Here is a 17,500-nt window from a genome sequence, read left to right as displayed (position 1 = left end):
TCTTTTAAATAATATATGTTGGATTGAATATTAATCACATAAAAGGAGCATGTTGAAAAAATTACGCCTTTGAGTTATAAAATACGCCAACGAGTTATAAATTAGGTTTTTGTAAAGAAAAATTTGGATTTTTCACCAATTTCAGAAGATTCTGTAGACTAATTTCTTAATTTTTTCAACATGTTTTTTTTATGTGATAATTATTTATCACATAAAAAAAACAGGCATTAAAAACACTCAACATGTAATGTAAATTATGTTAGTATATTTTACAAATAGAGTGATCAATGTTCTTAAAGAACAGAGCAATAATAAATTAGTAAAAAACACTTATCTAACTTTTTTCTTCAACTTTAAATTTCACCATTGCTGGATCATCAGTTACTAAATCTCAAAAAAAATTCAATTTATAGAAAAATTTTTTTTACAGGAAGTTATAAATTATTAAAACTAAAAATTAAAATAAAATTTTTTTAATTACTATATTTTTTTAGTTAACGAGAAGTTACAGAAAGTAATTATTAAATAAATTTCTTTGGGATGGGGATAATTTGGTCATTTGTTTTTATAACATTTTAAGAGATATTTATTTTCATGCCTACATTTAGAAATTAATTCAGATTTTTCATTTAATAAATTTTCCTGATTTAAATGAGTAATTATTTCAAATTTTTCTTGCAAACATAGCATACATTTTTTGGAAATGTTATTAAAGGCAGAGGCAGATTTTAGAATAGACCATTGTAAATTAAAATTTTTATATTTTAAGGGAATTGTAGAATGGTTGAGATTCACAATTTGGAAAAGAGTCGAAAATCACTTAACAAAAATTTTTTTATTTTACACTGTGTTTTATCAACAAAGATTCATCAGAAATGAATGATCAAATTAATAAAACTTCAATTTATACAAAAATTAAATTACAGGAAGTCACAAATATCTTAACTACTGCAAATTTTTACACATTTCTGGAATTTGCTGACACTATTATAAAAAGAATTCTTTAGAAATGATTACTTATGCTTTTTTTAAAATGTTTTTTTAAAAAAAGGCTAGTTAATGTAAATATTATTTGAACTCATTTATTTTTATAGTTTTTTAGGAGAAACTTATTTTTGTGCCTACATTTAGAAATTAATTTCGATTTTTTGTTTAATAAGCATTCTTGGTTCGCATGTGTAATTATTTCAAATTTTTCTTGTAGGCATAGTATGCATTTTTTGGAAATATTGTTATATGCAGGCGTTGTTTTAAGGACGGACCAATTCAGTATAAAATCACTAATATTTTTTTCTTTTAATTCCCATATATATTTTGACAGCATGGTATCTTTTGAATACTTTTTATTTTTGAAAGATTGCTTATAATTGGCAAAGCGTTTTTTCCATTCAACCTCTGTTATGCCAATATATTGTTTATCAGGTACATTCTTAGAGGAAATAACACATTTATACACCACATTTTTTGATAAACAACTTCCACTCTTTGGACAATTGTTTTTTTGTTTACAATTACAATTTTCTGTAGTTTTTTCATTTAGGATTTCTTTTTTGTTTAACAAAGCATTATTGTGACCTTTTATAATTCTTTCCATATTTTTTGTGCAACTGTAACTAACTTTAATTGTATTCGATTAAAAACAAACTTTCTTGTAGGTTATTGGTTCCCTCAAAAAGTGAGATTGGACATGTAAGCAAAATTAAATTGGACAAAATTAATAATATTCTTAGAAATAAATTAAATTTGTAACAGTGGAAAAATACCACTGATGTTATAAATTGGTTCTCCATAATCGAAAATAAAAATGACTGTACATTTATTCAATTTGACATTAATGATTTTTACCCCTCAATAACTGCAGATATTTTAGATAAGACAATTGAATGACGATTTTACATGGAATTATTGGGGTGAATAAAAAACATTAAACAGACTGAAAAGTACGACTTAACTAACTCAAAGAAGCTAAGAAAATTGTAGACATTATCGTATTCTTAATCATTAATAATTTTTTTTTTTTTTGAAGGAGGGGCGGGGGGTTTACAAAATTGTTAGGTAATATTAGGTGAGGGGGTCAAAAAATTTCAAAAATTGCGTGACAATTTATGGATGACCCCTTATGGAAAAAATCTTATAAAATACGTCATAATAAATGTATTTAACAATTTTTTATAAATTAAAAATCTTTCATTAACTATGCAACTAAATATCTATTATTTATTTATTAATAATATCGTCAATAAACAATTATCAATAAATAATTAATAATTATTTATTGACAATAAATAATTAGTATTTATTTTTTATTTCAAATTTTTAAAGAGCAATATATTAAATTGTTAATATTTTTCAATTCTGAACATTTCATGACAAACATTTTGGAACATAAAGATGTTTAATTTTTACAATTCTATGTACCTTCTTTATGTACCAGAAGTTTTCTATTGATTCAGCAAAATATTTTAATATATTTCAAAACATTGTTTAACAAATTCTTTTTGCAAATGCTACTTCCGAAAGAGCTAATTTTGCATTTAGTCAATTGTCAAGTAAATAAGTAATAGTTTTTCTCTCTCCAATTCTTAAAACGAGCACATTTTAATACTATCATTTTTATACTATCAAAACGAGCACATTTTTATACTACTACATTATTATACTTATATACTCTCATTACTAGATTAGCAAGCTTTGTTAATTTTGCCAGAAAGTCTTAAATATTCCAATTACAAACCAAAAGAGTTCTATTCACAGAGTATTTGAAGAATGAATGCCCTGTTGATGAAACTCTTTAGGCTCTAAGGCAAAAAAGTTATATCAAAGGTATGCTATGAGTTTTGTTTTAAAAATCTTTACCATATAGATTGTTGCTCAATGAGCAAAACAAGTAATAATCAGTCAAGGCTAAATGAGGTGAATATGGTAGGTGAGGTAATGTCACAAACATGATTTTGCAATATGTGGTTTAGTGTTGTCATGGAGAAAACAATTTTTTCACTCTCAATTAGCTCTTTTAATTTTTCAAACTTAAAATGTCCAGGCCCGGATTCATATATTTATTTATATATAAGTATAAATGTGTGTTTAAATAAACAGTGAGAGGCCATACTAAAATAACTTACTGTAGGAAGGGGGTTTCAGTACATACATGAACTATCTTATGTATTATCCATTTATTTAACCATAAAATCAAAAATTGCAAATTTAATTAGAATTTACAAAGTTAGGTTCGGTGTCACTCATATTGTTAAAAACTAGTCAATGGAGTGAAACTTTAATAAAATAAAAAATAAATAAAAAATAAATATTAAGACAAGGAAATAATAAAAAAATAATAAACTACATTAATACAAGAAATAAAAAAAGAAGTAAAATATTAAAGGAGTAAGGCTAAGAAAAATGAAAAAAAAGAAAGAATGAACAAATGAGATAAGATGAGTGAGAAAAAAATGTAAGAGAAAACAAAAATTTTAATAACATTAGAGTGAGAGAAAAAACTTTTTGTAGAAAAATATAAAAAAGCAAAATAAAGGAAAACTTAAATTAAAAAAATATATACATACACTACTACATACAATATTAAACAATATTTTTATTTTCTCTTTAGTTAATTGTTGTTTTTAGTTTTAGTTTTTTTATTTTTTGCAAATTTTTAAAATGCCTAATTTTTCAAAACACGCAAACAACTGTGATCAAGTTGTCTTAGGAAAATATTTTATGCGTAGACAGATGAGGCGTAGGACAGCATGCACTTCCTGTAACAACCTGATATATACATACACACAGTATTTACATGTAATTTAGATATAATATATCAAAATTTGTAAATTTCATTATTTAAAAAAATTAATAAAAATTTTTTTAAGTTGCTGGTCAAGTGTTGGAAAATTATGGTACCGCCCTGGCTCTCAAGATATTAGTATTGGAGATGGATGTTTATTTAAACATGTGATTATTCATGAAATCATGCATGCACTAGGCTTTCAACACGAGCATAAAAGAAATGATAGAAATGACTATGTTGAAATAATGTGGGAGAACATAAACCCTGGTAATAATTAGTTGTTTGTTAAATCTGTGCTCTTTAAATTAAATGTTTGTTAAAACAGTGCTTAATGTTCCTAAAGAACAGATATATATATATATATATATATATATATATATATATATATATATATATATATATATATATATATATATATATACATATATATACATATATATATACATATTTATATATATATATACATATATATATATACATATATATATATATATATGTATATATACATATATATATATATATGTATATATATATATGTATATATATATATAAATATGTATATATATATGTATATATATGTATATATATATATATATATATATATATATATATATATATATATATATATATATATATATATATATATATATATCATTCCATGGTCAGGGTCATTCCATGGTCATTTCATGGTCATTCCTGGTCATTCCATGGTCATTCCATGGTCATTCCATGGTCATTCCATGGTCATTCCATGGTCATTCATGGTCATTCCATGGTCATTCCATGGTCATTCCAGGGTCATTCCATGGTCAGGGTCATTCCATGGTCATTTCATGGTCATTCCTGGTCATTCCATGGTCATTCCATGGTCATTCCATGGTCATTCCATGGTCATTCCATGGTCATTCATGGTCATTCCATGGTCATTCCATGGTCATTCCAGGGTCATTCCATGGTCAGGGTCATTCCATGCCAAGTGGTGCAAAGGTCCCTTATGGACCATCTCAGATTTTATTGAAATTTTTTGATTTTGTACATATATATGTTAAAAGCATGTTTTGAAAATTTTAGATCAATATCTAATATGGTTCTTGAGAAAACGCTATTTAAGTAGTGGGCTATTTTGCATAAAATTTCACTCTACAAGAAAAAAGGGTTTTTTCATCATTTTTAACAGCCAATAACTTTTGAACAAGTTAGTTTTATACTTCAATTATTATAAGATAGCAAGTGTGCTGTGGATACTTTGAAAAAAGAAAAAAATATTATTTCCGGCATCTTAACTTTTTCCATAATGGCGGGCTAAAGTTGATTTTTTTGCTTTAAGAATAAGTTTTTTTGTGATTTTAAAGACCTTAATCTTAAAAACTAGTTACAAAGTTAATACAAATCAAATTGCCTGCTGATCTACATGTGGTGGATAAACATTTTTAAAAAAATCAGTTGATTAAAGAGCTGCATTCAAAAGTTATAGGTCTCCAAAATGAGTCAGATCGAGATTTTCGTAAAATTGATCTGTGATGCAAAGCATCTGTTGCCTAAGATGGCACTTTTTTTTTTTTATAAAATTTTTTATACGCATCAATTAAAGACTGTTAATTAATAAAAACCAAAAAAATTAATGGGCGCTTATTTATAACCCCCAAAAGGTAGTCTCTAAAAGTCAGGTAAATTTTCCATAAAAAATTATTACTTTTTAAAAGTTTAGTTATTGTTTCATTTAATTCTATATTACTAGTATGTCAATCTAAAAAGTACTAATAAAACCAAATAAATTGTTGTATTTTAGAACTAATTAATAATAAGTAATATGCCTGAGCTTTCTACTTGCTGTATTGGTAAAGCATTAAATGAACAGTGCTATCTATCTAATAAAAGTAAACGCTACCAAGAACTGTCTAAACTAAACCAAGAGCTTATTTCTTTGAGAAGCAAAATAAATCCCATAGATTTTATTTGTAGCTATCACGAGAAAGTTTACTTGTCGAGGTATGAGAATGAACATCGCAGGTATTGTTGTAATCCGTTGAACAAGCACGCAAAAAATGTGAAAAGTAAGTTTCAATATTTAATATCTTAATTTAATAAAAATACCTTAATAACACTAAATAAATAAAAAAAAAATATCTAATAATTATTTCCGTTATTTTTTAGATTCTCTTAGAGTTATCAGTCTTTCATATGCCAAAGATTTTGGTTTAATACCTGGTCAAAAAATTTGCACTAGTTGCAGAAAAGTTCTGAATTGCAAACATAATACAAAAGAAAATGAACTCCAAGAAAAAGAAATTTATGTTGACAACCATACATTAAAAGAAGATCTTAATTCAAGTATTGCAAGTTTTGGATGCTCACCTCTAAAACTTGTTTCAAAAAAAGATAGAGTTGCATATGGAAAGCGTAAAATTGATAGCGTAAGAGCTCATACACAAAAGGCTGTTGCCAATGTGCTAGGTTTAGAAATAGCTGCACTTTGTGGATTTGAATCACCCTCAAAAAAATGTTTGAAAAAAACAAACACAGATTTAGACAATATTATGACTCAAATTAAGTCAAAATTTGAAAAAACATTGTCAAATTCTGAAAAAATCACACTTCTTACACTCACTCCAGACAGTTGGTCAATAGAGAAAACTCAGAAGTTTTTTTTTACTTCAAAAAAGATCTGTAGTACAAACCAGAAAATTAATTAAAAAAAGTGGAATACTATCAAAACCTTCTCCAAAATCGGGTAGAAAACTAAGCGAAGATGTAATTACAGAGGTTGTTCATTTCTACGAATGCAATGAATATTCAAGGGTTTGTCCAGGAAAAAAAGAGTTTGTTTCAGTTAAAGTAGATAGTAAAAAGCAACATATCCAAAAGCGCCTTCTACTAGTCAATATGAAAGAGCTACATATTGAGTTTAAAAAGAAATATAATTATCTTAAAGTTGGATTTTCAAAATTTTGTGAGCTAAGGCCCAAGTGGTGCATTCCTGTGGGTGGTGCTTCTGGTCTGCATGCAGTTTGTGTTTGCCAGTACCATCAAAATGTAAAGCTCCTTGTACAGAAAATTCCTGGAATTTCTGATTACAAAATCTTATTAAAATTAATGGTTTGTAGCATTGAAAATAGAGATTGTATGCTGCATAGCTGCGATAAATGTCCTGCTAAAAAGGTTTTGTTAGACTACATTGACACTTTGTTTACAGAAAAAGAAATTAGTGAAGTTAACTTTTATCAATGGCAAAAATCAAATTACCAATGTACTTTAGTACCAGCAACTCTACCTTTAGATGAATTTATTGAAATGGTTTATGAACAGTTAGATAGTTTACGAGTGCATCATTTTATATCAAAAAGTCAAGCCACCTACTACCAACATTTGAAAACTAATTTAAAAGAAAATCAAGCTTTGGTTCTTCTTGACTTTGCAGAAAACTATAGTTTTCTAATACAGGATGCAGTGCAAGGTTTTCACTGGAATAACAGCCAAGCAACTGTGCACTCCTTTGTTGCGTATTTTATAAAAGATGGAAAACTTGATAGTCAAAGTTATTGTGTTATATCAGATCATCTGAAACATGGAACAGATGCTGTTCATTGCTTTATCGGTAATGTTATTGATAAACTTAAACAATTACAAACATTTGAACACATTATCTATTTTAGTGATGGAGCTGCATCACAATATAGAAATTACAAAAATCTTATCAACTTATGAGGGACCTCATTAAAATTTGCACCAATTGGCATGGAATGACCCGTATATAAATACATATATATATATATATATACTTATATATATATATATATATATATATATATATATATATATATATATATATATATATATATTATATATATATATATATTTATATATGGGTATATATTAGGCACCAGAATTTTTCAACTTTAAAAAAAAAAATCAATTGCTTCAAATGAGAATACCTCTTGCTTGAGTACTAGACCATAAAACTATATGTACAAAATTTAAAAGTTACAAGTCTTCCAATTTTGTATTAATTTAATATTTTTTATATATAGTTCCTTAGAAGACACAAACTAGAATGAGTTATAATTAATGAATTTTTAAAACGAGTGTTGGTGTAAAACATTTTCCCGCATGCTTTCATATATTATAAAACATAAATAATTAATTTTTTAATTTTTTTAATTTTTTAGACATATTAGGGTCCTGTAATAATGGGTAGTTTTACATAAAAACCATAAAATTAGATGAACTTATGTAAATAAATTATTTATAAAAAGGCATGGATTTAAATATTGCAACTTATTTGAGTTTAGATATACAGTTAACTTAAAAAAATTTAAGAATTTTTTGTTTTAAAGTTAGAAAAAAAAAACATTAATTTGTTTAGTTTGAAAACTTTAACTTAATGCAGAAAAAATAAATAAACCGCCAGAAAGTTTTAGTTTTGTTTACATTTACTTACTTTTAATGATGCATTTGTGTTTATTTATCATTCAACATTACTTAGTGTCTCTAGAATGTTTTGTGGCAATGCAAAATAAACATTCAGAGAAATCACTGGGTCAATGGCGTTGTGGTAAAGTTGATCTAAGTAGTGGATTACAAAAGGAAATGGTAAAGATGCCGCACTCTATCCCTAACTGAATGATGGGTTTTGATGCAAAACCAAGATAGCGCATTCATCTTGATAACAAACTACTACAGTTATCTGATAGTGGAAAGTTACAGTCTTAATATCTTGTTGGGTGTTGTCAACCAGTGTAACAAGTTTAGGGGATCTGGATTCTGCTTAGCAAAACCTGGAGAACACATGCCTTAGCTAATGGCAGGAGCCATTAGAAATCTCTGATTCTTATTAAAATATTGATGGCAAGGTGCAGTTAACTGGCTCAAATATTACCACTTTACTTAAAGGTGATGCAGTACTCCATTGTTAACTCCAGTATTTACAACCGTTCCATCACCCCCAGAACAAGAACATGTTTTATACCTCCAGGCACTTCTCCAGTGAAATAGTTGTAAATACTTTCAACAATGGCTAGACTTGTTTTTGAAGATGTTGTAACATGACCAATATAGCCAAATTCTGGTTCTTTCCCAAGGAATAGTGTTCAGTCAAATACCAGTCGTAAGTCATCTACTATGGTTACATGGTCTATTTTCAGACACTCTAAATCTTTTTCGAATTGCCTGGAAATGAGAGGCTGATGTAATTCTCCACATGTATTTTTAGTCTATTGACAAATCCTTCCAAATTTTATCGGGCATTTTAGATAGAGGGTGAGAATGACCAAAGCTTTTTACTTGGTGACAAGATAATTCAAGACACCTGGTAGTAACTTGCTAATAGGTCCAGCAAAAGTGTTAGCATCTGTTGTTGGACTATCCAATCTAATGGTGTTGCATCTTAATGGGAACTCATTTACATGCAGAAGGCAAAAATTCTATTGTAAAGCACGCCCAATGTTTACTTCATTCAAATTGTTTATTCTCTCTTCTGCTCCAACATTTGTGTTAGTGCCATCATATGCCAAGGCTTCAATTTGGTCAATTATATTTTTTTTTAAGAAACTGAACAAGGTATTTAGAAACAGTTATAACTAACAGTTATATGTATCAGTTAGTGATACATGACTCAGGAACTTTCCATCAGGGAGTAAAACTGTTGTAACATGTTCCTCAGTTTTCCTTGATTGATAGTGTCTGTCATATACTCTCTCTTGCAAGTCACATCTTTTTGACCATATTAATCAGTTCCACAAAACACCACTAATGGCACAGCATTGTCTACTTTTAATATAACATTGACAGCTCTGAAAATTTTAGGTTTGTCAACTATTTCTTGAATGTTGTGAATACAAAAAGTGGCATTAACAATGGAACCAGTTGCTCTATCAGAGATGAAATTATGCACTTTTGCTTCTGCCAAATGTTGAAGATCTCTTCCTCGATTCTTTAAAGCTAGTTCTACAACACTAGCGTTACTTATTGATGGTAAATTGATGTACTTGGTTTATTCTGGAAGTCTGAATCTGAATTAATATCTGGACTTGTTGTACCGTTATCTTCCTTAGAGTTTTTGTCCTCATTCCTGCCGATTTTCACACTCATAGAAGCATCAGTTTCAAACTCAATTTTACTTGTTGTCATTCTTTTTTGCACCCGATGTCTACTGCTTTCTTTCTTGATTTTTTCTGCTATTGTTTCCTTTTCCAACTTTTTTATTTTTGAAGTAGTCTGAGAGATCATTGAGATTCACTTTGGGTTCTTATATCTTCAGGCAGCTGGTATATGGTTTATACTTTGATACTTTTTATGCACTTTGAGAATACATTAATTGTGTCTTTTCTAAGTATTTATAAGTGTGTGTCAAGGATACATGCTTATAAATGCTTTCATCTTGTGACAAAAAATCTCTGCGATAATAGAATTTCAGGTTCTTTTTTTCCAGAGGTTTCTATCATCCATTTTTTATTTCTCATACAAAAAGCTTCTAAAAAATATCTAATTCTGTTAGAAGTATATTTACAGACAACTACCAGCTTACTAAAGGCCAACTGATCTGTTGACATTTGGATATATTTTTGTTAAACTTGTCATTAAAATTTTGAAAAAAGAAAAATGTCGATATTAAAATGCATGCTATGAAAAAAACGTATATATGTTAGATGATTAAAGAAAGATGTTAAATATGAAATTATATCCTGCAACTTTTGTTCCATAAAAACATTTAAATTTTTGCTCAATATTGTTTAATTTGTAATAACGTGAAAAATATTTAGTTTTGGGCCAATTTCCAATTGCGTTATAAAATTTCAAAAAAAATGGAGGTAGGTCAAGATATGAGCTGAGTTTGATAAAATTTGGAATATAGCTATGTGAACTCGATTGTCAAATATTAACGCCTTTGAAGCAGACATTTTTTTATGCCTTTATATATATATATATATATATATATATATATATATATATATATATATATATATATATATATATATATATATATATATATATATATATATATATATATATATATATATATAATTTCCACAAAGTTTTTAACAGAAACACAATAAAAGTTACTTACAGCTGCATGCCAAATACTCAATCAATTATTAATTCACACAACCAACAAGTTTTGCGAAACACACTCACCACTAATGATTCAAATTGCATTAAGAAAGCCACATGCCTATTAAATAACAAATGTCTATCAAAAAATGTTGTATATAAAGCCACTTTAGTATCGCCTAATACCAGTCTTATGGAAAAATCTTACATCGGTATTAGTGAAAACACATTCAAGCTTAGGTTTGCAAACCATCTTAAATCCTTTAATGCAACCAGGTATAGAAATGATACAGAACTTTCCAAAGAAATCTGGAAACATATAGACACAGGTAACATGCGTATAATTAATTGGAACATAATTAAAAGATGCCAATCTTGCCAAAAAAAGTGGATTGGTTTCTCCTTGTAGACCTAGGAAAAAATTTTTTATATCTAACTTTGATTCTGGCGATTAGCAAATATTGGACATGTATATTTGACATCAGATGCTGTTGCAACACAAACTTGTATTTTTTATAACGGTTTTTATTTTATATTTTTGAATAATATGGCTAATGATTGCCAAAAGGCATGAAAGTTTACGTTCCATTATAAAGTTGTATTTTTTATGACCTAACTGCTGATTCAGAAGTGTCTGAGGTAGGCCTAAAATTGCCAAAAAACCTTTGTGTTAAATTTTTTTGCCTACCTGATGCCAACCTTTATCAGATTAAGGTCGGAAAAATATTGCCAACCTCATTTTTGTTAATTCCGAGGGCTGCCTATGTTTAAATATATATGTAATTATTTTCATATATGTATATATATAATTATCTTTATATATATACATATATATTCATATACATATATATACATATATATATATACATATATATATACATATACATATATATATACATATATATATATATATATATATGTGTGTATATATATATATATGTGTATATATATATATATGTATATAATTATCTCCATATATGTAATTATATATTTATATATATATATATATATATATATATATATATATATATATATATATATACACACACACACAGGGTGCGGAAAAAAATCCTGTTCAAAAATATAAACAGCAAAAGTTCCTGTACAAGATGAGAAACAAATTACACTTTAATTTAAAACAAAATAATACTAAAAGAATACGAAGGAATACAAAAGAATACTAAAAACACACTATATATTGAAAGAAAACACCATACAGATAATTTTTTTTAACTATACTTTTGTAAAGGACCTTTTTCCGCACCCTGTATATATATATAATCATCTTCACTTCTAACAAAGCTGCAAGCAACTGCTATTAGAGTTGGAATTTACTAAGCGTAAAGATGAAGTTTATAAAGCAAGATATGGATTAATAGGCAACTTAAATGATCGCAAATTAAACTTCTTGTCAAGACAAGAATAAATGGTGGTATCATCAGCGAACAATGTCACCTTAGATGTAAGAATTTTTGGGAGGTCGTTAATGTAATTTAAAAAAGTATGCAGCCAAGGATAGAATCTTAAAGAACTCCTGTATTTACAGGAAATAAAGAAGAGTGTTGTCCATCAAGGACAACTTTTGAACAACAATTGGTTAGGAAGAGTTCAATAATCTTGAACATGTTATCTGATACATCGTAAGGAGAGAGCTTATGGAGAAGACCAGCATGCCAAACTTTATCAAAATCTTTAGAAATGTCAAGAGATATTTAACTTTTCTACATCTATCTAATGCACGATAAAACCTATTGGTTTATACCATTAACAAATCAGCAGTAGAACAAGATTGAAATCCATATTGATGACCAGAAATTTAATTATTAGATTCAAGATGAGAGATTAAGTGTTTGTTAAGTAAAGACTCAAAAACCTTGTTTATGATAGAAAGAAGACTAATGCAGGGTAGCCACTGGTCATGGTAATCATGAAAATGTCATGGAATTTTATTTGGTCATGGAAAAAGTCATGGAATTCCTAAATTTTCTTTGAAAGTCATGGAAAATTTATGGAACTCTTTAAAATTATCTTTATTTTTTTCTACTTGTGATATTTTTAAGATGCAAAGAAAAGTGCTTGTATGTCTAGTCTAAGTCGTTTTTGAAAAAGATATTTTTACAGTGTAAGTTATCAAAAAAGTAAAAGAAAAAGAGTTTTTTTAGACATTATTTCAGAACATTCTACCAATTAGTTTTTGGTTTGCATGTTTTATTATGACCAAGTTGCAATTGCTTAGTGCATGGCCAGTACTGAATATTTTACTCTATTGATTTATCATAAAAGTTAATGAAGAATCACGGAAAAGTCATGGAAAAGTCATGAAAAAGTCATGGAATTTCATTTTCAAATTTAAGTGGCAACCCTGTAATAAGATGGTAGTTTGACAAAACAGATTGCTCTCCAGAATTTTTGAAAATAGGAATAACAGATGCCGCTTTCCAGCAGGCTGGAAAACAAGACTCTGGTAAGCACTTGCTAAATAGTTTTGAAAGTATAGACAATAGCTCCAGAGAACACTTCTGCAAGACTATAATGCACTTAATTAAGTTAACTAGGTCCATTAGCACGCATTCTAAAAATTTTTTTCCATTAACTCATTTGCCATGAATCCAAGAAGTAAAATATGAAGCACATTTGTCAGCAGAAAGACAAAACATTTCTACCCAAGGACCCTCACAAAGAAAATCACAGAAAGATTCCCAGTCAGCATGAAATATAGTTTTAGAGAGATCAAATGTGATCAGAAGTACCTAAGGATGAATGTGGAGAAACTGAGAATATATATATATATATATATACAGTAGCGTGCAAAAGTAAGCAGACAAGAGCATAACTTGAGATTTTTTTCAAATTTTCACTGAAATGTCAAAAAGTTGATTACAAATCTAAAAACAAATGAATTTTTACTAAATCTATGCAATCTAATCTTAAAAGTTCATTTAATTAAAATATGCGCATGCAAAAGTATCCGGACAGAAAAAAAAAACTTGAATTAGATTTTTTTTTTTTAACATTTTTGCAATTGAGAATGCTTTATTTTAAAGTAAATTGCTTTAGTACTTCGTCGGGAAGCCCTTAGCATTGATTACTGCTTGAGAGTGACAAGGCATTGAGTCCACCGGCTTCATAATCACAATAATTTTGATTTTTCCCCATTCTTGTTTCAGAGTATTCAATAAATCACGTTTACTTGATGGTTTTCAATCTAAAATTTATCGATCAATGAGCTTATATAGACATTCAAAAGAATTAAAGTCAAGACTTTGCTAAGGCTATTCGATTAATCGAGTTTTTTGGTTTTGAAAAAGTTTTTCACAAGGGTTGAAGTGTGCTTTGGGTCATTGTCCTGCTAAAACATTCTTCCTTGATCATTGATCGATAAATTTCAGATCGAAAACCAACAAGTAAACATGATTTATTGAATACTCTGAAATACTTTGAAAACTTGCTGGTTGCACCATGTTGTCAAATATCGAGTATTTATTTGTCTAAACTTTTGAAGAAGCGTGAGGAACACAAAATAGAGCTTGTGAATAAAGCAGAAGAATTTTTCAATAAATCAGGTTAGAGAAATGAAATGAAATTTTTAAACCATCTAACATGAGTGTTCAAATTCTTTAAGAAAAATGAATATTTTCCATGGATGAATTTTCAGAAAGTTCCTAATATCAATAAAGCAAGGTAAAATTCAAGAGTCATTTTTGCATTTATTTTCATAATTACAACAAGGACGGGTTAGGAGAGATAAATGCAACTTCATTTTATATGATTACGCAGACTAATGGTTTTGCAGTCATATTATAGTCGCTAGCAAGGGCTTGAGTACATTGCCTGACTATTTAGAAAGAACATGCAAGGCAGTGTCACTACATTGACAAAGAGTTTGGGCAGCAATCTTTTTTCACTATTTTTTGTTTTTCTTTTTTTTATATCAGCAAAAAATGTTTGCAAATGTATATCTATATACCATGTAGTTTGTATATATATATATACATATATATATATATATATATATATATATATATATATATATATATATATATATATATATATATATACACTGTGTGACAAAAGTTATCGTACACTTTAAAAATTTACTTACTCTTAATTTAGAATAAAAGAAATGAAAGGAACAAGTTAAAAACTGAATAAAAACTATTTGATTTATAATTATTTAAACAAAAATTGAAAAAACAGAACAAGAAAAAAATTTTATTTTAATATCTTGATGAAAAAGCAAGAAAAGTAACAAAAAGAAGGTGACAAAAGTTATCGTACGCTTTCAAAATAGTACACTTTGATAAATATTATGGGAACTAAACTTATATTTTAGTATCGTGTATTTTGTCCTTTAGCTTTTACAACAGCAGCAAGACGCCTTGGCATCGATTCAATGAGTTTTTTTTGTAATAGACGGATCGATTGATTCCCACGTCTTTACAATTTGGACTTTTAATTGTTCAATCATGTTTACACCTGTTCTATCTATTCGTCTATCAATTTCATCCCATAAATGTTCTATTACATTCAAATCAGGGCTTTGAGTTTGATGATTTTGTATGTCCCAACCTTTTTTTTCCATAAATTCCATCACATCTTTGGCCTTATGTTTGGGATCGTTATCTTGAAGAAAAACGAAGTCATCACCAATACCAAGATTACGTGCTGATTGTTCAACATTTTCTTTAATAATATGTTTATAGTAATGTTTATCCATATTTCCTTCAATAAATACTAACTTTCCAACACCTGCTGCCAACATACATCCCAAAACCATTACTGATCCATTTCCGTGTTTAAATGTTCGGACTGTAGTTCCATTTTCTAAGCAATTTTTTGATGAACGCCATACACGAATTCTACCATCAGATCTTTTTACATTACATTTAGACTCATCTGTCCATAAGACTTTATTCCAGAATGAGTCTGGCATATCAATGTACGTTTTAGCATAGTTTAATCGAAGCTTACAATTTTTATTACTAATACAAGGAACCTTTCTTGGAACGCGACTCACTATTCCTTGTCTTTTAAGACTTCGAATGACTGCTTTTGGACTAATTTTAACCCCCAAATCGTTTTCTATTTTGCAAGCTAAAGTTTTGGCACTTACAAAATGATTTTTCTTGATTGTGGAAGCTAAGCTTCGTTCAGCACGCTTATTCAGTTTTTTTGGACGACCACTTTGGGGCAAATCAGCTAATTTTCCTGTTTTTTTGAACTTGTTAATAATTGAAGAAACTGTGGATTTTTTAGAATCAACAATTTTTGCAATACAATTTAACGATTTTCCTTCATTCCAATGCTTAATTTTTAGCTTACGAATTTTTACAGTGGTCTTAACCCGTTTCGAGCTCATTTTACTTTATTTAACCAAAAAATTCATTTAAAACAATTGAAAATAATCCTAAAGTGTTTATAGTTTACTTTATTTTCAAAAATGTATGAAAAATGGTGGACATAACGGTTTGGAGTTAAATAAATATTAGTGTACGCCAAGTGTACGATAACTTTTGTCATCATCTTTAATGTACTTTTTTCAAATTTTGAGCCTAATTTTAATGTTATTTCAATATAAATTCCAAAAAATTCATAAATTAACAAAATAAATACTATTAAAAAAAAAATTATATAATTTTCATTAAATATAGCAGAAAAGTTGTGTCTATATTGAATATTATTTTTTTTGCTTAGCGTACGATAACTTTTGTCACACAGTGTATATATATATATATATATATATATATATATATATATATATATATATATATATATATATATATATATATATATATATACATACATGGCTCGAATTAAGCGTATCGCAATCGCGAATTGCAATTACTTTTCACACCTTCGCGAATAGTTTTTTCTTAAAATTTGTTTTTTCGCGATCTTCCTTTTTTTTGTGATTATTCTTTTTTTATTTTAGAAGGTTGATACTCTATACGCGAATATTTAGTGTTCTTTTACAGTATAAAACTGCAGTGACTTCTGTAACGACAATTTTTTTTTTTAAAGCAGAGCATAAAGTAAAAGGAAGAAAAACAAAAGATTTAGAAAATCAATTAGCAAAAATGTTCAAATGCAGGAAAAAGACCGATTGTTTAAGGAAGGAAAAATTTATAAAAAACAAACAATTAAATACCTATTCAAATCAAGAAATAAAAGATTTTGATTGAAAAAAGAAATAAAAGTTGATTGATTGAAAAGTCACTTTCTTAACTCGAATTCTCAAGGGGTTTATTTCGATTTAGCTCATGAACAAATTTAATTTTATTTATATATATTATAGCTTATGAACAAATTTAATGATATTTTTATAAGTTTATTTTGCAAAGAATAGTGGAAGGCAATATAGACTCTAAATAGTTATTAAAAAAAAACTATAAAGTTTGTTAATTTGATAAGGTTACTTAGATAAGAAAACTTACTTAATAAGAGTTTAGTTATCATTCTTGTTTGTGAATGTGCGGGTTTTTGTGAAAATGTTAAGTTTTAACATTTTATCACGATAATGTTTTCGTCATTTTTAATAGTTTTTTATAACTGTTTTAAATTTATAGATTGTTTTTTTTAGAGTTTTAAATAACTTTACTGTTAAAAATTTATAGAAAATTAAATATTCTAGTTGTTTAAAACAGTTTTAAATATGTAAATAAAATAGAA

At 27.6% G+C, this 17,500-nt stretch overlaps 1 protein-coding gene across 2 annotated transcripts in view; it reads left to right on the top strand.

Moving 5' to 3' along the window:
* LOC100199604 (meprin A subunit alpha) overlaps window positions 1-17,500 on the top strand; it is a 90,217-nt gene that overhangs the window by 35,594 nt on the left and 37,123 nt on the right. For both annotated transcript variants that reach the window (XM_065806216.1, XM_065806217.1), the window contains one exon: window positions 3,867-4,051. In XM_065806216.1, the coding sequence (XP_065662288.1) occupies window positions 3,867-4,051 (185 nt within the window). The remainder of the gene's footprint in view (window positions 1-3,866; window positions 4,052-17,500) is intronic.

The sequence above is a fragment of the Hydra vulgaris genome, chromosome 09 (assembly GCF_038396675.1).
Source record: "Hydra vulgaris chromosome 09, alternate assembly HydraT2T_AEP".
NCBI classification, from domain to species: domain Eukaryota; kingdom Metazoa; phylum Cnidaria; class Hydrozoa; order Anthoathecata; family Hydridae; genus Hydra; species Hydra vulgaris.
Note: the sequence above shows the minus strand (reverse complement) of the source record. Positions and strands in the feature narration are given on the sequence as shown.